This window comes from Oncorhynchus mykiss, chromosome 15 (assembly GCF_013265735.2).
Source record: "Oncorhynchus mykiss isolate Arlee chromosome 15, USDA_OmykA_1.1, whole genome shotgun sequence".
In the NCBI taxonomy this organism is placed as follows: Eukaryota; Metazoa; Chordata; class Actinopteri; order Salmoniformes; family Salmonidae; genus Oncorhynchus; species Oncorhynchus mykiss.
Genome location: NC_048579.1, coordinates 27,771,015 through 27,795,392, shown reverse-complemented (window position 1 = coordinate 27,795,392; position 24,378 = coordinate 27,771,015). Strand labels below are relative to the sequence as shown.

At 41.5% G+C, this 24,378-nt stretch overlaps 1 protein-coding gene across 3 annotated transcripts; it reads right to left on the bottom strand.

Moving 5' to 3' along the window:
* Positions 1 to 5: 5 nt before the first annotated feature.
* Positions 6 to 23,776, bottom strand: LOC110489920 (progressive ankylosis protein homolog). 3 transcript variants are annotated; one of them, XM_021562932.2, is made up of 12 exons: positions 23,244 to 23,773; positions 17,674 to 17,890; positions 17,299 to 17,417; positions 16,767 to 16,850; positions 14,462 to 14,632; positions 14,019 to 14,153; positions 13,131 to 13,223; positions 12,911 to 13,003; positions 5,864 to 5,993; positions 5,314 to 5,437; positions 1,452 to 1,551; positions 6 to 886 (listed from the first exon to the last, which is right to left on the bottom strand). In XM_021562932.2, the coding sequence occupies exons 1-12, from the start codon at positions 23,337 to 23,339 to the stop codon at positions 761 to 763; spliced, it is 1,488 nt and encodes a 495-aa protein (XP_021418607.1). In that variant the 5' UTR covers positions 23,340 to 23,773; the 3' UTR covers positions 6 to 760. The 3 variants fall into 3 exon arrangements, with proteins under 3 accessions (XP_021418607.1, XP_036800107.1, XP_021418608.1); XM_036944212.1 differs by lacking the exon at positions 23,244 to 23,773 and adding an exon at positions 22,129 to 23,214; XM_021562933.2 differs by lacking the exons at positions 6 to 886; positions 1,452 to 1,551 and adding an exon at positions 4,160 to 5,017 and having other exon boundaries at positions 23,244 to 23,776.
* Between the last annotated feature and the right edge of the window lie 602 nt (positions 23,777 to 24,378).

Sequence of the window (24,378 nt, the reverse complement as noted above, 5' to 3'; positions counted from 1 at the left end):
AGATGGGCTCTTTAAATAACAATTTATTTGCCAAATAATATAATGCCTTTACAATATGTACATCGAACAGTCAGAATGTGCTATTAAGAAAATAGCTATACTTGTCAAAATGAAACATTCCCAGACTGCATAAAGTGGACGAGCATAATGATGCAAACACAGTCACACACACCCACTAAGATACTGAGGGATTCCCGACCCCTTTCTGCAAGTTAATATACACTTTGCAAATTCCCGTCGCCTATATAAAACAGAACTCTAGTTCTTGAACACCATTCAATGTAAAATACACTTGCCCAACTCAACAGGTCCTTTTTAAAATGTTCCAGCATTAAAATAAAATAAAGCTGTGCTTCTTTTACTTGATTATCCAAGTAAAATAATGTTTCAATTTCTCCACAACACATTTCCCTTAGCTGAGGACCGGTTTTCCTACATCAGTTATTTCCCATGCTCAACTAGCAGTAACACGATGATGAAAGTGATTAATACTTATCCTATTTCTGCAGTTCATGAATACATTAATTGTCCAGAGGATTGGAAGGTATTTACATGGATTTCAGTGCATGGCTTGTCTGTACAGTGCGTGTTCCTCATCATGGCTGATCATCCATTCAAGGAGCCTATTAAGCAATCTGTGTTCTTCTCTCAGGTCCGGTATTGGGGCCTACCCATGGTCCTCTTCCGCTGGAATTCCCTTTTTTCTAATGGAGCTCAGCTCCAATTTCTCCTGTCTGTCTCTCTCTCTCTCCATGTGCCTCTACTCCTGGAGCTCCTCCTCCTGGAGCTCCTCAATGGCATCCATCTGAGTTCTGGAACACACCTCGCTCATAGGTGCCGAGTCCTCTCCCTCCACCACCAGCTCACTGGCCATCTCATTGTTTTTCTGTGGGAAAGGAGAGAATGAAAGAAAAGGAATATAAGAAAGAGCTGAAAGGAATGAAGAGTAATTTATAGTTATTTTGTACTTCACTGTATAGGTAATAGATTGATCGCTTAGTCAGAACTGATCCCAGATCAGTTTCATGATTGCCGATGCTTAAATGGCTCATGTTAGAATTTCAGCAAGGTGAGCTGATCTTAGATCTTTGCCTAAGGGCAACTTACTATACAGCAGGGCTCATCAACTAGATTCAGGCACGGGACTATTTTCTCGGGGGGATGGTCAGGGGGGCTGGAACATGACGACAAATTGACCGCAAGAAGCACAAACATATGACTACAACAATCATGCTTGCATTTGTATAGGGTCACATATCTCTCGTGTGGGAATAATTTAGGGAATTTGTTCCAAAGTAAAATAACTTGGAGCTTACTTGCTGGTGTTTTTACAGTCATATGTCTACAATAAATTGCTCAACTTGGGGGGCGCCAAATGAAATCACCCGTGGGCCGCCAGTTGGGGAACCCTGCTATACCGTTTCTTACTCTTTATGTGGGGGTTCTCTCACCTGTTTTCGATAGACATAGCAGGCCGCAATGGCCACCATGGTAGACTCCCCTATGAAACCAGCCAACAGAGACCCAACCCCCAGTGTGGCCCCGTGGACACTGAAACACAAACAGCAGCTTTCATTAACACTGGAACAACTGACCAGTAGAGCTCAAAATACAGGATATACCGTAGGCCTATGTGGTACAGGCTTACCCTATTGGAATACATTTTGGGGGGCCGTATAGACTAAAATATGCCCATTTCACACTTCCTCCAAAATAAACTAAAGAAAATAGCCATTTAGTTGTAGGCCTACAGTGTGTGGCAAGTGAAAAATGTGTGAATTAGTTCTGGAAGAATGCAAGTCATCCTAGATGTCTTGCTGTGAAATAGCCTGGCGTCTAGCAAACACGGATGTTTTTTTTCTGGGGTAAAGAAAGTATAGCAGCAGGTCTGATATACTGGCTTCGGCTTGTCAGTCCGGATGAGAGGCGTTGCTAAGCAATGGAAGAAAAGTCCTCTCTATTATGGTCAGTCTTTTATAGTGATTTATGCTCAGATACCGTTTGCCCACAGTGAAATGACCATCTTGAAGTCACACTGCTTTGTCGCTTATGGTTCAGACAGAAATGGCAGTGACACATTCACTTGTATTTACAGATAAGGTAGAGTAAAAGTGCAGCTAGTATTGTCGATGGGTCAAATTCTTGTGCAGCAAAAACACTCGCTTTGAGCATAGATGCATGTTTTATTAACTCGGTTCCAGTCCAAAAGTTTGGACACAGCTACTCATTCAAGGGTTTTTCTTTATTTTTTACTATTTTCTACATTGTGGAATAATAGTGAAGACAAACTATGAAAGAACATGTGGAATCATGTAGTAACAAGTGTTAAATCAATATGTTACTTGAGATTCTTCAAAATAGCCACCCTTTCCCTTGACAGCTTTGGCATTCTCTCAACCAGCTTCATGAGGTAGTCACCTGAAATGCCTTTCAATTAACAGGTGTGCCTTGTTAAGTTCATTTGTGGAATTTCTTAATGTGTTTGAGCCAAAACAGTTGTGACAAGTTAGGGGTGGTATACTGAAGATAACCCTGGGGTAGCCTAGTGATTAGAGCGTTGGACTAGTAACCGAAAGTTCAAATCCCTGAGCTGACAAGGTACAAATCTGTCGTTCTGCCCCTGAACAGGCAGTTAACCCACTGTTCCTAGGCCGTCATAGAAAATAAGAATTTGTTCTTAACTGCCTTGCCTTGTTAAATAAAATATTTAAAAAACAGTGAAGAGGTGACTCCTGGCCTTCCAGGCAGAGTTGCAAAGAAAAAGTCATATCTCAGACTGGCTAATAAAAATAAAAAAGACTAAGATGGGCAAAACAACACAGACACTGGACAGAGGAACTCTGCCTAGAAGGCCAGCATCCCAGAGTTGCCTCTTCACTGTTGATGTTGAGAATGGTGTTTTGCGGGTACAATTTAATGAAGCTGCCAATCACATTTCGTTGATTTGATTTGTGTAATTTCTTTCCTCCTTAATACGTCTGAGCCAATCAGTTGTGGTGGTATACAGAAGATAACCCTATTTGGTAAAAGACCAAGTCCATATTATGTAAAGAACAGCTCAAAAAAGCAAAGATTTACGACAGTCTATTACTGTAAGACATGAAGGTCAGTCAATCCGGACAATTAAGAACTTTGAAAGTTTCTTCAAGTGCACAAGCAAAAACCATCAAGCGCTATGATGAAACTGTCTCTCATGAGGACCGACACAGGAAAGGAAGACCCAGAGTTACCTCTGCTGCAGAGGATAAGTTCATTGGAGTTAACTGCACCTCAGATTGCAGCCCAAATAAATGCGTCACAGAGTTCAGGTAACAGACATCAACATCAACTGTTCAGAGGAGACAGAGTGAATCAGGCCTTCATGGTCGAATTGCTGCAAAGAAACCATTACTGAAGGACATTAGACCGGTGGAAATATGTCCTTTGGTTTGATGAGTCCAAATGAGATTTTGTTTTTAATATTTATTTAACTAGGCAAGTCAGACAAAAACAAATTCTTATTTAAAATGACAGCCTACCAAGGTTTCAACCGCTGTGTCTTTGTGAGACGCAGAGTAGGTGAACAGATGATCTCTGCATGTGTGGTTCCCACCATGAAGCATGGAGGTGTAATTGTGTGGTTCCCACCATGAAGCATGGAGGTGTAATTGTGTGGGGGTGCTTTGCTGGTGGCACATTTAACCAGCATGGCTACAAAAGCATTCTGCAGCAATACACCAACCCATCTGGTTTGCGCTTAGTGGGACTATCATTTGTTTTTCAACAGGACAATGATCCCCCCAAACACACCTCCAGTCTGTGTGAGGGCTATTTGAACAAGGAGAGTGATGGAGTGCTGCATCAGATGACCTGGCCTCCACAATCGACCGACCTCAACCCAATTGAGATGGTTTGGGATGAGTTGGACCGCAGAGTGAAGGAAAAGCAGCCAACAAGTGCTCAGCATGTGGGAACTCATTCAAGACGGTTGGAAAAGCATTCCTGATGAAGCTGGTTGAGAGAATGCCAAGAGTGTGCAAAGCTGTCATCAAGGCAACGGGTTACTACTTTGAAGAATCTCACATTTTTTGGTTACTACATAATTCCATGTGTTATTTCATAGTTTGTCTTCACTATTATTCTACAATGTAGAAAAGAGTAAAAAATAAAGAAACCCTGAAATGAGTAGGTGTCCAAACTTTTCACTGGTACTGTATATTATGCTACCTTATGTTTAATTGAAAACCATGCACAAAGAACCGGTCTAAAGATTTAATGAGGCTATTGGCTAAATATAAAACCACAGAACTCATACCCTCACACTGAATTTGCAAAGTCTGCATTTGATGGTAGGTGATGTGGTGAACGGTGACAATTTACATATTTCTGATTTAAAATCTTATCGGAATACATTTCTATTCATGTTTGCTTATCATGAAACAGAGAGCAGCTCCTCAACTCCGTGTCAGATTGGAGTCCAATCAAAATGTCACACTAAGCAATAAACAAAGTTTGCTGAATTCAAATTAACCATCTTTAGGTATCCCGTTTTAGAAGAGAACATAATTCATATTGTAATGTGTCAAATCAAAGTTTTTTTGGTCGATACAACGATTTGAGGATGTTGTCGTAGGTGCAGCAAAATGCTTGTTTCTAGCTCTGCAACAGTGCAGTAAAACACAAAAATAAACATTACACACAATCCATAAAAATTTTAATTAAGGAATATCAGAACAATCAATGTCCGAGACCAGAATATAAATTGTATGTATGTACTGGGTAAAACGGTATGTAAACATTATTAAACTGACCAGTGTTCAATGACTATGTACATAGGGCATCATTCTCTAAGGTGCGGAGGCCGGCTGGTGGTGACTGTTTGTTTAACAGTCTGATGATAGCCTGGAGATAGAAGCTGATTTCGTCACTCTCAGCATATCACACAATGTTATGCAAATGAGTTGCTGTAGTTGATGACGCTGTGGCATGCTGGGTCTGTCAGTTCTAGAGGCGCTTATGTGCGTCAGGTCGGTGCGCACTATGTGGATCCAAATAAACGACAACTTGATTATTTCATGGGAAATTATCGTCATGGGCTGTTTATGCTAGATAACAAACTACGTGTGAGTTTTGGTAGCCATACAGGCTCGTTACAATATCAAATCTCTCAGGCCACATCATAGCTTACATTATTATGAGACTGGTAAATCAGGAACTCATACATGTTAGCTGAAGGAAACAGACCGTGTGTACTAAATTGAACTCTATTCCCTTTACAGTGCACCCAGTCAAAAGTAGTGAATAGGGTGCCATTTCAGTGAGGTGTCCACCTACCCCATATAAGGCAGCACGACCAGGCTTGTGATGAGGACGATGATGCGGAGCACAGAGCTGGGGGCCAGCACAAAGGTCTTCTTCAGGGTCATGAGCCAGCCAGTCAGGTGGGCCCGGACTGTCACTACACACACATGGGACCGAGTCAGTGGAAACGTCAAATCAGACTGCTGTCTCAGCAGACCATGACAGCATCCCAAATGGCCCCCTATTCCCTTTGTAGTGCCCTACTGGCACCCTATAACCTTTATAGTGCACTACTTTTAACCAGAGCCAATGGAGTTTTGGTCCAAAGTAGTGCACTATATAGGGAATAAGGGTGCCATTTGGACCACAGCCCATGACTCCGGGCTCAGCGGTACAGCATTGTGTTAACACATACTAGGAGGCTCATTTGGGTGACTAATCCTAAATGATCAGACATTTCCAGCAGACATTTCCTGTAACACTTCCTGTTATATATGGCAAGTATGTGTGGGTCATGGGGGAATCAAACTCACAACTCTAGTGCTGCAACCAACAGATATTACGCACTTTGTGCACTCCTTACCTGGCAGAGGGAAGAAGGAGAAAATCCTTAGTGGAACCACACAGAGCTCAGCGAAGGCAAGGTCCACACCAATCACATTCACTAGAATCTTCTCTGAGATGTGAGGGGTCCAGAACACCACAAAGCAGAGCTGGCCGCACAAAAACACACAAGAGGTGTTATACACCACATGTAGCCGGGCAAACAAAAACAAAGTTATTTAACTCAGTTACATAACCTTGCCAAAACATTCCTCTAATGAGTTTAGGTTCATCGTAGTCCCTTTTGAAGTTAACACAAGCCAGGCTTGTAACCCAAATATAATTCATTCTAATTGCAGTAACAATGTACAATACCGTACATAACACAATATTGCAACTCAATCACTGAGGCAACTTATAAACTACACAGCTTATAAACTACACAGAACAAAAATAAACGCATGTCCCATGAGCTGAATTTTATTTATCTAGAAAATGTTCCATACGCACAAAAACCTTATTTGTCAAATATGCTGTGCACAAATTTGATTACATCCCTGTTAGTGAGCATTTCTCCTTTGCCAAGATAATGCATCCACCTGACAGGTGTGGCATATCAAGAAGCTGATTAAACAGCATGATCATTACACAGGTGCACCTTGTGCTTGGCACAATAAGGCCACTAAAAGGTGCTGTTGTGTCACACAACAATGCAAAACAAAGTTTTGAGTTAGCACGCAATTGGCATGCTGACTGAAGGAATGTCCACCAGAGCTGTTGCCATAGAATTGAATGTTAATTTCTCTACCATAAGCCGCCTCCGTCGTTTTAGGGAATTCGGCAGTCTAACCGTGCCTCACAACCGCAGACCACGTGTAACCATGCCAGCCCAGGGCCTTCACATCCGGCTTCTTCATCTGCAGGACCATCTGAGACCAGCCACCCGGACAGTTGATGAAACTGTGGGTTTACAGAACCAAATAATTTCTTGACAAACCATCTCAGGGAAGCTCATCCGCGTGCTTGTCGTCCTAACCAGGGTCTTGACCTGCCTTACTGCAGTTTGGTGTCGTAACTGACTTCGGTGGGCAAATCCTCACCTTCGATGGCCACTGGCACGCTCCGAGAAATGTGCTCTTCACAGATGAATCTCAGTTTCAACTGTACCCTGCAGATGGCAGACAGCGTGTATAGCATCATGGGCGAGGGATTTTCTGATGTCAACATTGTTAACAGAGTGCCTCACGGTGGTGCTAGGGTTATGGTATGGGCAAGCATAAGCTACGGACAATGAACACAATTGCATTTTAAATCGATGGCAATTTGAATGCACAGAGATACCGTGACGAGATCCTGAGGCCCATTGTTGTGCCATTCATCTGACGACATTACCTCATGTTTCATCATGATAATGCACATCTCCATGTCGCAAGGATCTATTCACAATTCCGGGAAGCTGAAATTGTCCCAGTTCTGAAATGGTCTCCATACTCACCAGACATGTCACCCATTGAGCATGTTTGGGATGCTCTGGATCAACGTGTACGACATTGTGTTCCAGTGTCCGCCAATATCCAGCAACTTTGCACAGTCATTGAAGATGAGTGGGACAACATTCCACAGGCGATAAACAACAGCCTGATCGACTGTATGCGAAGGAGATGTGTCGCGCTGCATGAGGCAAATGGTGGTCACACCAGATACTGACTGACTTTCTGATCCACGCCCCTACTTTTTTTTATCCGTGACCAACAGATGTGAAATCCATAGATTAGGGCCTAATGAATTTATTTCAATTGATTGATTTCCTTATGTAAAATATTTGAAATTGTTGCATGTTGCGTTTATATTTTTGTTCAGTGTATATGATGTGTTCCTTTGGTTCTGGTTAGAAATATTTGAATTGTCAAAGAAAATGTAGCAGTGCAGTCGTGCCGATGACGCTCGGATGTTTTGCTGAATGTCTATGTTTAGTCAGTCACAATACTGTATACAAATAGACAGGTCATGCTGAGTCATCAATGAATCGTGGTTTTCCTCCGTTTTTCACCAGACTTCCTCACTCTGTCTAAATCTCTAAAAGCCATCTAAAGTCAATTTGATGTCATAAAGAAAATAATTTAAAACCCATTTGCTCTGTTTACAGTCTAAACTGGCAGTGAAACGTTTCCTTTGTGGTGTTTATTGTACACTTGTCTATCTCCTCTCTGCACTGTTCACTTTCCCACAGAGTCAGACGCAATCAGAGCAAGTCTTGGCATGTGGGCTGTCAGAGGCTGAGCCTGTGTTTCCATCAAGCCCGTAGGCCATGGCTATCTGGCCCAATGTGCAGTATGCTATATACATGTAACTGCCAAAGTAAAGGAAACACCAACATACAGTGCCTTCAGAAAGTATTCATACCCCTTGACTTATTCCATTTTGCCTGAATTCAAAATGGATTAAATAGATTATTTTTTTCTCACCCATCTACACACAATACCCCAGAATGACAAAGTGAAAGCTGACAAGGTAAAAATCTGCCGTTCTGCCCCTGAACAAGGCAGTTAACCCACTGTTCCTAGTCCGTCATTGAAAATAAGAATTTGTTCTTAACTGACTTGCCTAGTTAAATAAAAAGGTCAAATGAAAAATATATATTTTTTGTAATTTAAATAAGTATTCACACCCCTGAGTCAATACTTTGTAGAAACACATTTGACAGCAATTACAGCTGAGTCTTTCTGGGTAAGTCTATAAGAGCTTTCCACACATGGATTGTGCAACATTTAACAATTATTACTTTCAAAATTCTTCAAGCTCTGTCAAATTGGTTGTTGATCATGCTAGACAACTATTTGCAGGTCTTGCCACAGATTTAAGTAGATTTTATTTTTTTTATAATAATAATAATAATAATAATTTGGCCACTCAGGCAGATTCACTGTCTTCTTGGTAAGCAACTCCAGTGTATAATTTCGCCTTGTGTTTTATGTTCTTGTCCTGCTGAAAGGAGAATTAATCTCCCAGTGTCTGGTGGAAAGCAGACTGAACCAGATTTTCCACTGGGATTTTGCCTTTCTTTTTGGTCCTGAAAAACTCTCCAGTCCTTAACATGATGCAGCCACCACTATGCTTGAAAATATAGTGCGCTAATCAGTAATGTGTTGGATTTGCCCCAAACAACACTTTATATTCAGGACAAAAAGTGAATTGCTTTCCCACACTTTTTGCAGTATTACTTTAGTGCCTTGTAATTCGGTTCAGGCTTCCTTCTTTTCACTCTGTCAATTAGGTTAGTATTGTGGAGTATCTACAATGTTGTTGAGCCATCCTCAGTTGTCTCCTATCACAACCATTAAACTCTGTTTTAAAGTCACCATTGGCCTCATGGTGAAATCCCTGAGTGGTTTCCTTCCTCTCCAGCAATTTAGTTAGGAAGGACAACTGTATCTTGGTAGTGACTGGCTGTATTGACACACCATCCAATGTGTAATTAATAACTTCATCATGCTCAAAAGGGATATTCAATTTTTTGTTTTAACCCATATACCAATAAACTCAGCAAAAAAAGAAACGCCCTCTCACTGTCATAACATAACTTAACGTGTAAATATTTGTATGAACATAAGATTCAACAACAGATATAAACTGAACAAGTTCCAGAGACATGTGACTAACAGAAATTGAATAATGTGCCCCTGAACAAGGGGGGGTCAAAATCAAAAGTAACATTCAGTATCTGGTGTGGCCACCAGCTGCATTAAGTACTGCAGTGCATCTCCTCCTCATGGACTGCACCAGATTTGCCAGTTCTTGCTGTGAGATGTTACCCCACTCTTCCACCAAGGCACCTGCATGTTCCCGGTAATTTCTGGGGGGAATGGCCCTAGCCCTCACACTCCGACCTAACAGGTCCCAGACGTGCTCAATGGGCTTGAGATCCGGGCTCTTCGCTGGCCATGGCAGAACACTGACATTCCTGTCTTGCAGGAAATCACACACAGAACGAGCAGTATGGCTGCTGGCATACCTGTAACGCAGGTAATCTTTCCTGTAACGCACAGTGTTGAGATTGCCTGCAATGACAAACTCAGTCCGATGATGCTGCGACACACTGCCCCAGACCATGACGGCTCCAAATCGATCCCGCTCCAGAGTACAGGCCTCGGTGTAACGCTCATTCCTTCAACGATAAACGCAAATCCGACCATCACCCCTGGTGAGACAAAACCGCGACTCGTCAGTGATGAGCCGTTTTTGCCAGTCCTCTCTGGTCCAGCGACGGTGGGTTTGTGCCCATAGGCGACGTTGTTGCCGGTGATGTCTGGTGAGGACCTGCCTTTACAACAGGCCTACAAGCCCTCAGTCCAGCCTCTCTCAGCCTATTGCGGACAGTCTGAGCACTGATGGAGGGATTGTGCGTTCCTGGTGTAACTCGGGCAGTTGTTGTTGCCATCCTGTACCTGTCCTGCAGGTGTGATGTTCGGATGTACCGATCCTGTGCAGGTGTTGTTACATGGTCTGCCACTGCGAGGACGATCAGCTGTCCGTCCTGTCTCCCTGTAGCGCGTCTCACAGTACGGACATTGCAATTTATTGCCCTGGCCACATCTGCAGTCCTCATGCCTCCTTGCAGCATGCCTAAGGCACGTTCGTGCCGATGAGCAGGAACACTGGGCATCTTTCTTTTGGTGTTTTTCAGAGTCCGTAAAAATGCCTATTTGGTGTCCTAAGTTTTCATAACTGTGACCTTAATTATCTACTGTCTGTAAGCTGTTAGTGTCTTAACGACCGTTCCACAGGTGTAAGTTAATTCATTGTTTATGGTTCATTGAACAAGCATGGGAAAAAGTGTTTAAACCCTTTACAATCTACATCTGTGAAGTTATTTGGATTTTAATGAATTATCTTTGAAAGACAGGGTCTTGAAAAAAGGAACTTTTAGGTGCCCTTCTTTGTGAGGCATTGGAAAACTTCCCAGGTGGTGAAATCTGTGTTTGAAATTCACTGCTCAACTGAGGGACCTTGCAGATAATTGTATGTCTTGGGTACTGAGATGAGGTCGTCATTCAAAAATCATGTTAAGCACTATTATTGCACACAGAGTCCATGCAACGTATTATGTGACTTGTTAAGCACATTTTTACTCCTGAACTTATTTAGGCTCGCCATAACAAAGGGGTTGAATACTTCAAATAGATTTTCCAAATAATTAATAGCCCTTACTTTAGTGAACTTGCGAGACATTGCAAGCCAAGAAATTGTGAGATACAGCTTTTGATTAGCGATACATGGTTCTGACTGTATGCCTGGTATTTGTCCTGCCTGGATGTGCCCCTCCCCCCAGCTTGCTCTTTCTTTACTGTGAAAGATGCGAGAGTTTGTTCTCAGAAGTAGCCTACGGCAACTAGTCTACTCAGTCTCCTCCATTGCAAAACTACTGAATCTTAGGAGTCGAGGAGTTTATTCTTAGCATAATCGAAGCTTGACACCGGGAATCGACGGGCAAGGAGTCGAGAAATCGATTATTTTGGAGTCGACTCTCAGCCACTCTGTAGCATGGATTTCGTACTCCTCCACAACTGTGTAGCACCCACTTGGTTGATGCTGCTGCTACAGCGCAAAGCATCCCACTAAACATCAGTCCAAACCAGACCAGTAGTCATCCTCACTGCGAGCGCTCTTCCATTTCCATAATGCAGTCAGGTCTCATTGATCAAAAAGAGGCTGGTGCTGTGATGGATCTTTAAAATGCAAACATTAACGTTAATCAAGTCAACCTGCAATCAGTCCTGCAACTATGTGGGTTAAAACAACCAGATATATCAAATCAACAAGTCAATAACTTATCAAAAACAAAAAAAGCTGATATCTCTAAATTCTGTACATATTTTAGATGTCTCTGTTTAGGCTGCCTTACGGCACCATGGCAAGCACAGAACCCTGGTTGCCAGGCTTGAGCCCACACCCACTTGTTTATAACAGTGGAATTCCACATCTGGTTGGCATGCTACCGCCACTCCTCTCTGTGGCTCCAAGGCCTTCGCTTTTCCACCAACTTCCTGTTTTTCACATCCCAAGTCATTAGGGACACATTATTTCCTCCCCATCAAATCAGTCTCAGGGTTTTTTTTCTGTTCCCATTTCTACCCTGTATTTACCACATATCCCGATACCGAAACCGTGAAAAAAAACCAGAGGATTTATGACAAGGCGGAACTATACCTTTCTCAACAGTGCTTTTACAAGGCCAACTTGTTGTGCTCTGTTCTATTATCAATAGAGCTGGATGAAAAATAGAAGTCAGCTTCCATTACTTTGCTCTGAAATTCACATGCATATAGAAACTGATATGTTATGTGAAACACATATGTTTTTGGAAATGCCACAATTGTATTATGCCCTTTAAACCAGGAGAAGAAGTGTTCGGGGAAACAACAGTACACCAACCTGGTGTGCCCTCTCCCTCTCACTCTGACACACTCACACACTGCAACCTGACTCCTGAAGTCAGATATAGAACAAAAAAAAACACTGCTACACAAACACTGTACATTCTGTCCAAACGTACAGGTATTGAAACCACTTATTCCGCATAGCTGGTTCTATACCTGCTCGTTTGGTGGCTTAGCGCTTCAAGCCCCAGGGCTTATCCAGAGCATAAGTATATATTTATCTATGGCATAGTGTTTATCCATCCAGTGTCATCTTCGCCTTACTTCTTCCTTTTCGCACGAGGAGTAGTTTTCAAAAAAATAAAAATAGGCTATAGTTCAGAAAATGATTAAGTAGGATACCAGTCTGACTACATCATTATGTAAGAAGCATTGACATGAACAAACGCCAAGAATGCCCACATAGAACACTGAAAGGATGTTCCGCTCTGCTTGTGTGAGTCTCAAAACTGTTTTTCTCTGATCTGTGGCACGTTTTGTGCCATAACTGACAAACAGAACACAAGCGCTAAGATCGTCTTGGTTTTGGCTCTGAATTCTACTCTGGATTCTCATTTTCTCTCTCTATAGAGTTAGTATACTTCTCAATAGTATTTGATTGTGTGACAGTATTGGAATAAAAACAAAAAAGAGCCATAAATCCTTCTTACCGTGAGCGATAGCACCAAACAACAGGCTGTAAACTTTTTGATATGAGTCTTTGTGACCGGTGTGCCGGATATGAGCTTATTGCTGGGATTGGTCTATTGAAGAAAAGAACATTATCATTAGTGGGAAATAAAATGCATGCCACCTGGACTCAGTACCCAAATATATATAATATGTTATGATCTGCAACAAGAGGCTATTGTGAGACTGGCATTGGTTTACCTTGTCGAAAGCGGGGTAGACAGCTCTCAGTTCAGTCAGCCAGCCATAGGGCATGTGACCCACAGGGTAGGTGGCAGTGAGCACAGCCACTGCCTGGCCAAGCAAAAAGAGTCATTAGGATTCACATGACATTTAATTTCCTTTTTGGACAGCTTACAGCAATGTAGCCAAGATGTTAAAACATGACTGACTAGCCAAAACCTGTCAGCAAAGACAATTAGCTTAGTTTGTAATCGCATTAGGATTTTCCCATGTTCATACCAGGGCATGTGCCTCGGGGCTTGTCAGCATTGTGTGTAACCAATAAAAACAGGCAGTGACAGTCTTTGCACAGACACAGTAGAGATGTTTAGGAATGTTTTCAGTCACTGTCAGTGTGAGGTCACCCTCTGAGTTTCAGGTTGAATCACGTAAACACCACTGGCAGCCAATGTGCTTTTGATTATTTCTAGTTCATTCTGGTAAACAGCTTATTGTTTTGCCTCTGGTTAGGTCTCTGAATGCACGAAAGGTCCAGACAGATTGTTCAAATTAATTTGGGCATTTCAGCTATGATATCATGAGAAGGGAATCAACCTAGCGAGTGGATAAATGCAAAGCCTGTACTACAGGCCAAACTGATGCTAAGAGTTCGGCTGTATGAAGTCACTTTAGCATGGTAATGAACACTAGCAGTCAAAAGGCCCCCCCCCCACCCACACAGTTGACATTAGAAATTCCTCCTCCCATGAGCCAGCAGCCTCTCTCCTCAGACAACAAAACATTAGATTAGAATCCAGACCACTTCTGGTAAAGGACATTGTGTTTGGCAGCTGCCGAATAACAGTGAGTGGGACTGAGCTAAATGGGGTATTATTGGTGAGTGGACCGAGTAGTCTACAAACTCACCTCAGTAGCTTCGCTGCTCCCCTTGAGGTCCCGGGACACAAAGAGGTTGACAATGGGCCTGCTGATCCGCTGGGTAGCCAGGATGAGGGCCAGAGGCCACCAGAAACTCAACATCTTCCTGATGGTGGCATCTCCCTGCAAAGTGAACAGGAACGAGAGGGGGAAACAAGGGTATGTTCAATCTGGGTGCTTTGTAGTTGTAGAGCTAGCTCCTCATGTGAGGGCAGTAGTATTGATTACTAGATAAAATAGGGGCCATTGACCTAATTGTCCTGGTTCCTTTTGGGACATAAGCTACTATTACACAGGTAGTCTGCAACTGCAACAAAGACAGTTTTAGAAGACCAAGATGAATTGATGCCCCAGAAAAGACACACTACATGTTGAACTCCATCTGTCATTTAAAAAAAGGTCCCAGTAGGGCGACTAAGGAAACGGCGTACCCCCACGTCAAGTCCACTGGAGTCGGGGATCTTGTCGTGGATGTTGTAGTAGTAGCCTAGGCCCACGATGGTGAAGCGCACCAGGGCTCCCATGTACAGTGAGAGGATGGGGATGAGCAGGGGCTCCACACACGGCAGGTTACTGTGCAGCAGGATGGACACAAACACAATCTGCCACGGAGAGGAGGGAGACCACAGTCAGATCTCTACACACTCCCAACACACACACGACTCACTGAATTTTCTCGCACACACATTTATACTGACTATACACACGCACTTAGATACAATCATCATAAACGCTGATGCTACTCTGTTTAGCACGTCACCTTACCACTACACATATCTACTTCCAGCACTCCAGTATCCCTCCACATTGTAAATATGGTACTGGAACTGACCCTGTATATACAGTTGAAGTCGGAAGGTTACATACACTTAGGTTGGAGTCATTAAAATGTGTTTTTCAACCACTCCACAAATTTATTGTTAACAAACTACAGTTTTGGCAAGTCGGTTAGGACATCTACTTTGTGCATGACAAGTAATTTTTCCAACAATTGATTATTTCACTTATAATTCACTGTATCACAATTCCAGTGGGTCAGAAGTTTACATACACTAAGTTGAATGTGCCTTTAAACAGCATGGAAAATTCCAGAAAATTATGTCATGGCTTTCTGATAGGCTAATTGACATAATTTGAGTCAACTGGAGGTGTACCTGTGGATGTATTTCAAGGCCTACATTCAAACTCAGTGCCTCTTTGCTTGACATCATGGGACAATCTAAAGAAGTCAGCCGAGACCCCAGAAAAAAAATGTAGACCTCCACAAGTCTGGTTCATCCTTGGGAGCAATTTCCAAATGCCTGAATGTACCACGTTCATCTGTACAAATAATAGTACGCAAGTATAAACACCATGGGACCACGCAGCCGTCATACCGCTCAGGAAGGAGATGCGTTCCGTCTCCTAGAAATGAATGTAGTTTGATGCGTAAAGTGCCAATTTAATCCAGAACAACAGCAAAGGACCAGACCACTCCTCTTGTGAAGATGATGGAGGAAACAGGTACAAAAGTATCTATATCCACAGTAAAACGAGTCCTATATTGACATAACCTGAAAGGCCGCTCAGCCAAGAAGAAGCCATTGCTCCAAAACTGCCATATAAAAGTCAGACTACAGTTTGCAACTGCACATGGGGATAAAGATCATACTTTTTGGAGAAATTTCCTCTGGTCTGATGAAACAAAGATAGAACTGTTTGGCCATAATGACCATTGTTATGTTTGGCAGAAAAAGGGGGAGGCTTGCAAGCCGAAGAACGCCATCCCAACCGTGAAGCATGGGTGTAGCAGCATCATGTTGTGGGGGTGCTTTGCTGCAGGAGGGTCTGGTGCACTTCACAAAATAGATGGCATCATGAGGAGAAAAAATTATGTGGCTATATTGAAGCAACATCAGCCAAATGGACAATGACCCCAAGCATACTTCCAAAGTTGTGGCAAAATGGCTTAAGGACAACAAAGTCAAGGTATTGGAGTGGCCATCACAAAGCCCTGACCTCAATCCTATAGAAAATTTGTGGGCATAACTGAAAAAGAGTGCGCAAGCAAGGAGGCCTACAAACCTGACTCAGTTACACCAGCTCTGTCAGGAGGAATGGGCCAAAATTCAACTTATTGTGGGAAGCTTGTGGAAGGCTACCCGAAACATTTGACCCAAGTTAAACAATTTAAAGGCAATGCCACCATACACTAATTGAGTGTATGTCAACTTCTGACCCACTGGGAATGTGATGAAAGAAATAAAAGCTGAAAAATCATTCCCTACTATTATTCTGACATTTCACATTCTTAAAATAAACTGGTGATCCTAACTGACCTAAGACAGGGAATTTTTACTAGGATTAAATGTCAGGAATTGTGGAAAAAACTGAGTTTAAATGCATTTGGCTAAGGTGTATGTAAACTTCCGACTTCAACTGTAGCTTACCTACTTTTCATTTTCTTCTTATTTCGTATTTTATTCCTCAAGTATTTTTGTTCTACCTTATGTTATTTGTAGTACTACATTGATATTGATTACAGCATTGTTGGGTTTAGAGCTTGCAAGAAAGGCATTTCACATGACATTAAAACTTAGAGACTCTCCCTTACGACCACATCCCTGTCACAACCTATCAGAGCAGGGCATACTGCCAAGACCACTTTTGAGGTCAATTGCATTAGTCTTGGCAACAAGGACCAATCTTCACTGTAATGGAGATTAGTGAAAAACAAGGAAGCAATCTGCGGAGTACCTGAGCGATAACATCAGAGATGGAGGCAGAGCCTACGATGACGCTGTATTTGTGCTTAAGGAGAATTCCAGCATGGATCCAAGCCTACAAAACAATAAACAAAGAGACAATTGATGCTTCTCCACCCAAGAATTTCAGAACACCAAGTACCCATTGTTCTTATCTGGCTTGTTTAAAAACAGCAAGCCAAAGGCCCACATTGAAATCTGATTTCGACCAAGCAAAGAGAAGATATGCAGTCGTTGAAATACAGGGACAGGCGTCTGTCCATTTTAAAGACCCAGCATGATGAGCAGAGGATTACAAATCATTTTTCTAGGTCAGGTGTTTTTAAGCTTCCCTCTGCCATGATTATGGCTCTCTGACTGGCCATACTTTGGGTCATTGAAGAGCTGGCCTGCATCCCAAATGGCACCCCATTCCCTACATAGTGCACTATGTTTGACCAAAGCCCTAATGGGCCCTATAGGGAGTCGCGTGCCATTTGGGACGCAGCCTTGAAATCAAGCCGTATACTCTACTCAGCGCTCACCATGGCGTCCAGCAGAGGGAAAGCGGCCAGGTAGAGGAAAGCCCTCCTGGTCTTGTTGCCCACGGAGTCGTCCACATGGTGCAGCTTATTGATGATGTAGTAGCCTAAGTCTGTATGGGCTGGAGACGGGGAAGACAGTCAGGATACTATGAGAACTGAGGAGATGACACAACTAAAACGATTAGAAAAGTTGAACATGATATAAGAAAAACAGTAGTAGGTTTGCCTCTTAATTATCCCCAAAAATAAGAGCTCACCCAAAGTTTACAACCGACACATATCATTGGATTGTAAAATAATAACTTGGAATTAATAAGAAATATGGGTAGTTAGTTACTATTAACATTTGGGACAAAACCACCCATAAAGCCTCACCTATGAGAACATGAAGGATGAATGCTATTGTGCCTGCTACCGCCATGCAAAGCACAGCCTTGGCCCTGTCCCTCTTGCTGTTGACAAACACCAGGCCCACGTTCTTGAAGTCACTCATGGGCCCAGTGAAGAACTTCATTAGCGAATAAGCCAGCCCGTAGCTGGCTAGCATCTCAACTGCATCCTCTTTAAAACCTGCTAAACCCCGGTTAAGAGCCTGCCAAGGACCAGAAGGGCAAGGGAATGGATTGGAAAGAGTGAGAATTTATTAGCCCCACTAGGCTCATCATCATACCATCATCATTCATACCAGTGCCGCGCTAGGCTGGTCCCAAATCTGTTTGTGCTATCATGTCGAATCCTTGTCACTAATTGTCATGCCAAACATGTTAGCTGACATGATAGCATAAAGAAATCTGGGACCAGGCTAGTACTGCGATTTACTAGTAAGCAAATGGCAGGTTTACACTGTATACAGTGAAAAGATAGCAGTGACATACTTTGTAAAGGTCATTCCCATGTTAAAAAAATGTTTACATATTTTTTTTTTAAAGGGACCCATGAGCACTGACGTGAAGCTCATTGGGAACATTTCAAATTGGGTGTCAAATGAAAGCTAAGAGTTTACATGCATTTTCAATCATTTTCCATCTAAAAATAAAAATTAGGCCTAAGTAATGGCTTTGATTTCTGGTGAAACGGATGGAAAAGGGAATTTAGAAAACCATGTAACAAAAGGTATTAGAAATACATGACAACATAATAATGTTGAAGTAAAGACCCCTGCCAACCAATATCAACACTTATTTGGTTTTGGAGAAAGGATTTGCCTTCTATAAGTTTAAGAAACATTGTCTTATAATTCCGTTAACAAAAATTGACATATCAGGATTTTGGCAATTAGGAACTGTATCTACTTCCCCAGAGTCAAATGAACTTGTGGATACCATTATTATGTCTCTGTGCTCAGTATGAAGGAAGTTTGAGGTAGTTTCGCCAGCCAATGCTAACTAACAAATCGGTAACAGAACTACTGAAAAATCTTTAACGGAATTACTGCAACTGAATTGGCTACAATGGGAAATTATAGTAGTCACTTACCACAGTTATGATAAGCTTCTAACTGTCTTTTGTTGTTTCATTTGATTTCAATAACTTTTTGACTGCACCCCTTTTGATTTGAATGAAACTATTCTTGCTGGTCGGTAGAAGTGGTCAGAAAGTGACATTTTGGACCGGAATGCCAAAACATTCAGATGATAGAGGTGCTCAAAGTTCACCCATTTTGCATATCCCACTATACCATGAGACATCCATGTCTTAAATCACTGGAAAAGATTAACGGTTGATTTTGACATAATTTAAAAGCTTACAAACAAGGTTGCCAAACTACTTAATAATTTCTTGAAAAAAAGTGTTATAAAAAAGTTATTTTAACCTTTAATGTCAAATATCTTAAAACACAGAGTTTCAGACCCTAATTGACAATCTGAGGTGTATGTGTTGTGCCCGCCATCGGTTGAGACACAGCATACTCTTGAATACAGGGTGGGTGTCATTTCAATCATAGAAATAGAATTAATAGAATGGGCATATCCCTTCAGACCACTGCAATTTAGCTTGTACACCATTGAAATTGAAATGTTAACTTGCAATAAGTACCACAAATATGGCCGCCGGTCCGTCCACCCACCGTCGAATGTCAACTTAAATGGGAATGTCTATTCTGTCATCTATATTTCTTCTGATTTCAATAGGTTTCCTATGGAAGATTGACAGTCATTTAAAAAACAACTGATATTCCCATTCAAGTCAACATTCTCTGATGCGTGGATCTCTTTGTGGTACCATTTTGAAAGATTAAATGTCCATGTTATTCCCATTTTAGTACATTTATCCGCTAAAACATGACACCCACCCTATATTCAAGAGCATGCTATGTCTCAGCCGATGGCGGGCATTACACAAACACCTTAGATGGTGTAAAAGAAGGGTCTAAGCTAGGGCTGGGCGATATGGCCAAAATATCATATGGCGCAGTTGTGAGACAGATGTCTACGATTGGTTCAGATTTAGTCTGGTCTGGACCAACCAAACTTGGTCTTGTTTGCGGTCGGAGCTCATTTGAATAATAGCCAGAGTGTAGAATAATACTCATATGCAAAGGACGCAATTGCATATTTCTACCTTTTGTGTACCTAAACAGGATACATCACCATGAAATAGAAAGAAATGCATAATTATGGATATGAATATCAATGTAGTACAGATCAGGGACCCATGATGTAATTCTACTTCGCTTACTGTACTTCAATCCCCAAAACAGATTTTTTTCAAACTCAAGGTGTCATGTCATAGCTGACACACCCTCCTTTCTACACATATTTAAATATTAATTCGTAGCAGATATTTAACAGAGCTTTTGGAAAACCTGGTCGCATAAAAACTGAGGGATTTTTTTTACCATAATTCTGTTACCAAGCTTTGCATCTGCACAGTTCTTCCAGTAAAATGTTTTTTTTTGTGAACATTTGTGTAAATTGTTCAAAGTAGTCCTTGTGCATAGAGTTGTATGATTTGTTAAACTTTGAAATCAATGGGTTTTATTTGGCATACATTTTAAAGTGAAAAATCTGAGTCTCAGCCACGGAATTGCCATTCAAGTCCCAATGCAGTCAAAAACTTGATTTTTCTGTGCTTTATAAATATTTCCACAATATGAGGTTTGGAATAATACTGTGAAATTGTTACAATTATGTTAATGCCCTTTTAGTCTAAGAGCTGTTTGAAAAGGCTGCCTGAAATGTTACCGTGTTTTGATGAGATGGAGTTTTGGCCTTCCATGGTGACATCACCATGCAGTAAATTAGTTAATAGGCCAATGAGAAAGAGAGTTCCAAACTTCTCTGCCAATTACCGCTCATTTTCAGTTTTCCCCTTTCCACTCACACCACTCCCAGGCAGTCCTCGCAAAATTCTTGCTTGAGAAATTGATACTTGCTTAAGTTTTTTTGTGTGGAACATTTTAATTGAAAACAATCACAGTAAAGTACTTAATTGTTACTCAGAAATGATTTAATATCGAGATAAAATGACTGCATTGGACCTTTAACATAATAGATGTTTGGAAATATGATCTGCTAGGGCAGCCAGGATGCAAAAATACTGTTCTCCGTTACACGCTGTCGTGATCCTGAACTAGTCATTCAACTAAATAACACTTCCATTTAGCTTTGCCTCCAGAGAGCATCCACAGCTGCCTCTTTCCATAGAAGGGAGCCGGGTGCTATTTATATCTGCTCACGTGGCCATTACATAAGCATAATCCTAACCTCTTCCGAGACACACTGTGCAGCTTGGACTCCCACTGTCCACAAGGAAAGAATACCAGCTAGGATGCTAGGCCTGTCATCTGTCATATGACTGAGCCTGAATGGGAGCTGTGGGTCACTGGTGTGGGGCTATGGCAGGGGAAGGACAATCATAACATCTCCACCGAACTGTGCATTAGTTCTGCATGCATTATGGCATTTTCACAAGCCACAAAGATGCACAAGTATCAGTACATCTACTAATGATTAAATCAGTGACAGCGTTTATTAAACCAAAAATCTACTCTTATTTCCCAGTTATATCTAGTGGACCTCACTTTGATCAATGCCCTAGATCCCTATAACAATTCAAGGGCTTTTTAGTTTACATTCACTGCTCTAGATATCACTGATGGATATATAGCCCAATCCCTCCTAACCACCAATGAAGGCTAGGCTACATCGTATAAACCAGTGGTGGTTGGTGACGTTTAAGATGAGGGAGGATTTTTATTTTTTTTTTTTACATTCTTTCATGAGCATGGCCTTATTTATTTTTTTTACCTTCATGTAACCAGGTAGGCAAGTTGAGAACAAGTTCTCAAATTTCTATTACAGCATATTGGATGACTGTCATTCATAAAATCCAGGGTGTAATCATTAGTCCAAAAGTTAAACAAGTTTCTATTGGACAAATTCAGGTGTTTATCCCCATTTTGTTTGCTTCCGTTTAAGAAACGTTTTTCAACAGAATCGGCAGAATGAATACACCCCTGATCACACTTAACCACAGTTCACTTTCATAGCAGTCACATACAAACAGATTGTTATTTATTTATATATATTGTAATTCCTTCTCGCAACTATCTACGAGCACTCCGCTCACCTTTTTTCTTAGCTTGTGGACTTGTGCACAACACATCATCTATCTGTGACCAGGTGAAAAAAAATCTTCATTTCATGACTGCTAACTGCTACACACAGCCTACATCATTGTCACATTATAGTCAATCACCATAGCTACTATAACTAACATGTTAGTAAACCTGCTAGAATCATGCAGTACAGTGTAGTCAGCAGCAAGCAGTTTAGCAAATACACCGCAGGCCTTAGTGGCAATAAATGTATAAAACCAAAAGCTTACCTTGACTTGGAAGAGTTCCCGTGTTGGATAGCCATATCCAGCTAGCTAATATAGCCTCCCTCTCTGTGTGAGCTGGGTGTTTTGAGTAGGCTAAGCTAGCTAGCTGCATTTAATGCTAACTAAGACAGTGAAAGTGAAAACGTTTATACTACGAAATATGGCTAGCTTTCTCTCTCACTTCTCCTTAATTTTGGAAGAAATCAATTTGTTCAAAACTGTTCAACTATTTTCTTTCTCTGGGTCAACTACTCACCACATTTTATGCACTGCAGTGCTAGCTATCTGTAACTTGTGCTTTCAGTACTAGGTTCATTCTCTGATCCTTTGATTGGGTGGGCAACATGTCAGTTCATGCTGCAAGAGCTCTGATAGGTTGGAGGACGTCCTCCGGAAGTTGTCTTACTGTGTGAGTCTATGGAAGGGGTGAGAACCATGAGCCTCGTAGGTTTTGTATTGAAGTCAATGTACCCAGAGGAAGACAGAAGCTAGCTGTCCTCCAGCTACACCATGGTGCTACACTAGAGTGCTGCTTAGGATACTGTAGACCTTCATTGCATACAGTGTGTTTTAATCCATTATTTGGTGACATGTGAATATATTTAGCATAGTTTTATCTAAAAAGGTTTTTATTTATGAAATTCACTGAGGATGATGAGCCTCCACTGATATAAACACAGAAGAGCAGCCATTGTCTAAATATGGGTTACATCAGCTGCTAGCTAGATAATTTGTCTGTAGCAGAATTTGTTTACTGTTTACCAACATCAAAATATCTAGTAGCACTCATTTACACAAACATACATTTATGCACGCGTCTGTTTTGTATTCTCTAAGCTTAGAATGGTCAAATTATGTAACTGTGGGCCACTACTTCTAGTAGTGGAGGTGGTCTGGTGGATAGATAAAAACATTCTGTACCATGTTGAAAGCTTAGCTCAAGTCAACATAGTAGTCAAATCAAGCAAGGTTTAGTTAGCGCGACAGTGTTTTGACCGTGCCAGATAGCTAGTTAGCTGCTTGACGTTCATCGCCTTGCCTCACCCCCAATGTTGGCTACCGACACATATCCTACGCAAACTAGGTTGTATCGTGTCAATTTGATGTCGCAAACCTACCTGTTCGCCGAGGTCGATGGCTACATTGGTAATAGCCAAAGGCACCAGAAAGCGGATGAGAGGCCAATAAGGAATGAGAGATGGAAATTCCACCATAGTGTAGCCGGGGTGACAGAACGAGGGGCATCTGCCTCTGTCTTGACTATTTAAAAAAATGTGTTGGTAGAATAGATTGTAGGCACTTCACTTCTCGTGAAATAAATGTCAATTCAATTGATGATAATGTACGTTACAAGTCAGAACGCTCCCCGCTTCGCAGTTTCCAAGAAATATGCTTCGGTGTGCAGAGGAGAAGGTCATCAGCAATTGCAGATGGGCGCTTCTCCATTGCTCGACATCGGTGAAGGAGAAAATGACAGCTAGCTGCATGAAAATTAGACAGAAAATCCAGCGATAAGGTCTCGACTTGAATCATAACAATAATCGGGAATTCCAGAGACAGCTCTTGTAGTATAATATTCTGAGCGTTCGACAGCCTGCCATCCCGCCTTGACTGGCGTCAAACCACGTGTGTGTCGTGAACAACATTAGCGTGAGCAACAATAGTGAAATCGACCGTTCGCCTTCAAAGTAAAGGTCCCCCATTGAAACTGATGCAAACGGATAAAAATAGTGGAACATGTCCCAATTGGACTAGATCATGCTAAACAAGGTTGGAATGTTGTTATATAAATTCAACAAAATACAATAATTACTTAATTTGACACACAAAAAAATATGTTTAAATCGCACTGTGGATGTGTTAGACTTTAGAATTGCATTGGGGACAGTCTTACCTCTGGATCTTGGGTCCATGAAATGGAGTATCAGCCTGCTCAGTGACAGCCACAGATTACAATACTAAAGTGTACAGAAATATTAACATCTTAGATCTTATTAGGAAACACAAGGTATCTATTATTGAGGCATTGTTAGTTTTACACTTAATACATGACTCAGCCATTGTGCTGTAGAATTCTTGAATTTTGTCTCTTTTGTAATAAATTCTATACATTAGTTTAAAATGGATTAAGCATACAGATGCCAATATCAGTTCTTTTTAAGTCTTGGTTACAGTAGTTTATTTTTTTTCTAAGAGATTATCAGCTGGTTTTGTATATCGTATTTATCATACGATAGTACAATTATGCTGACT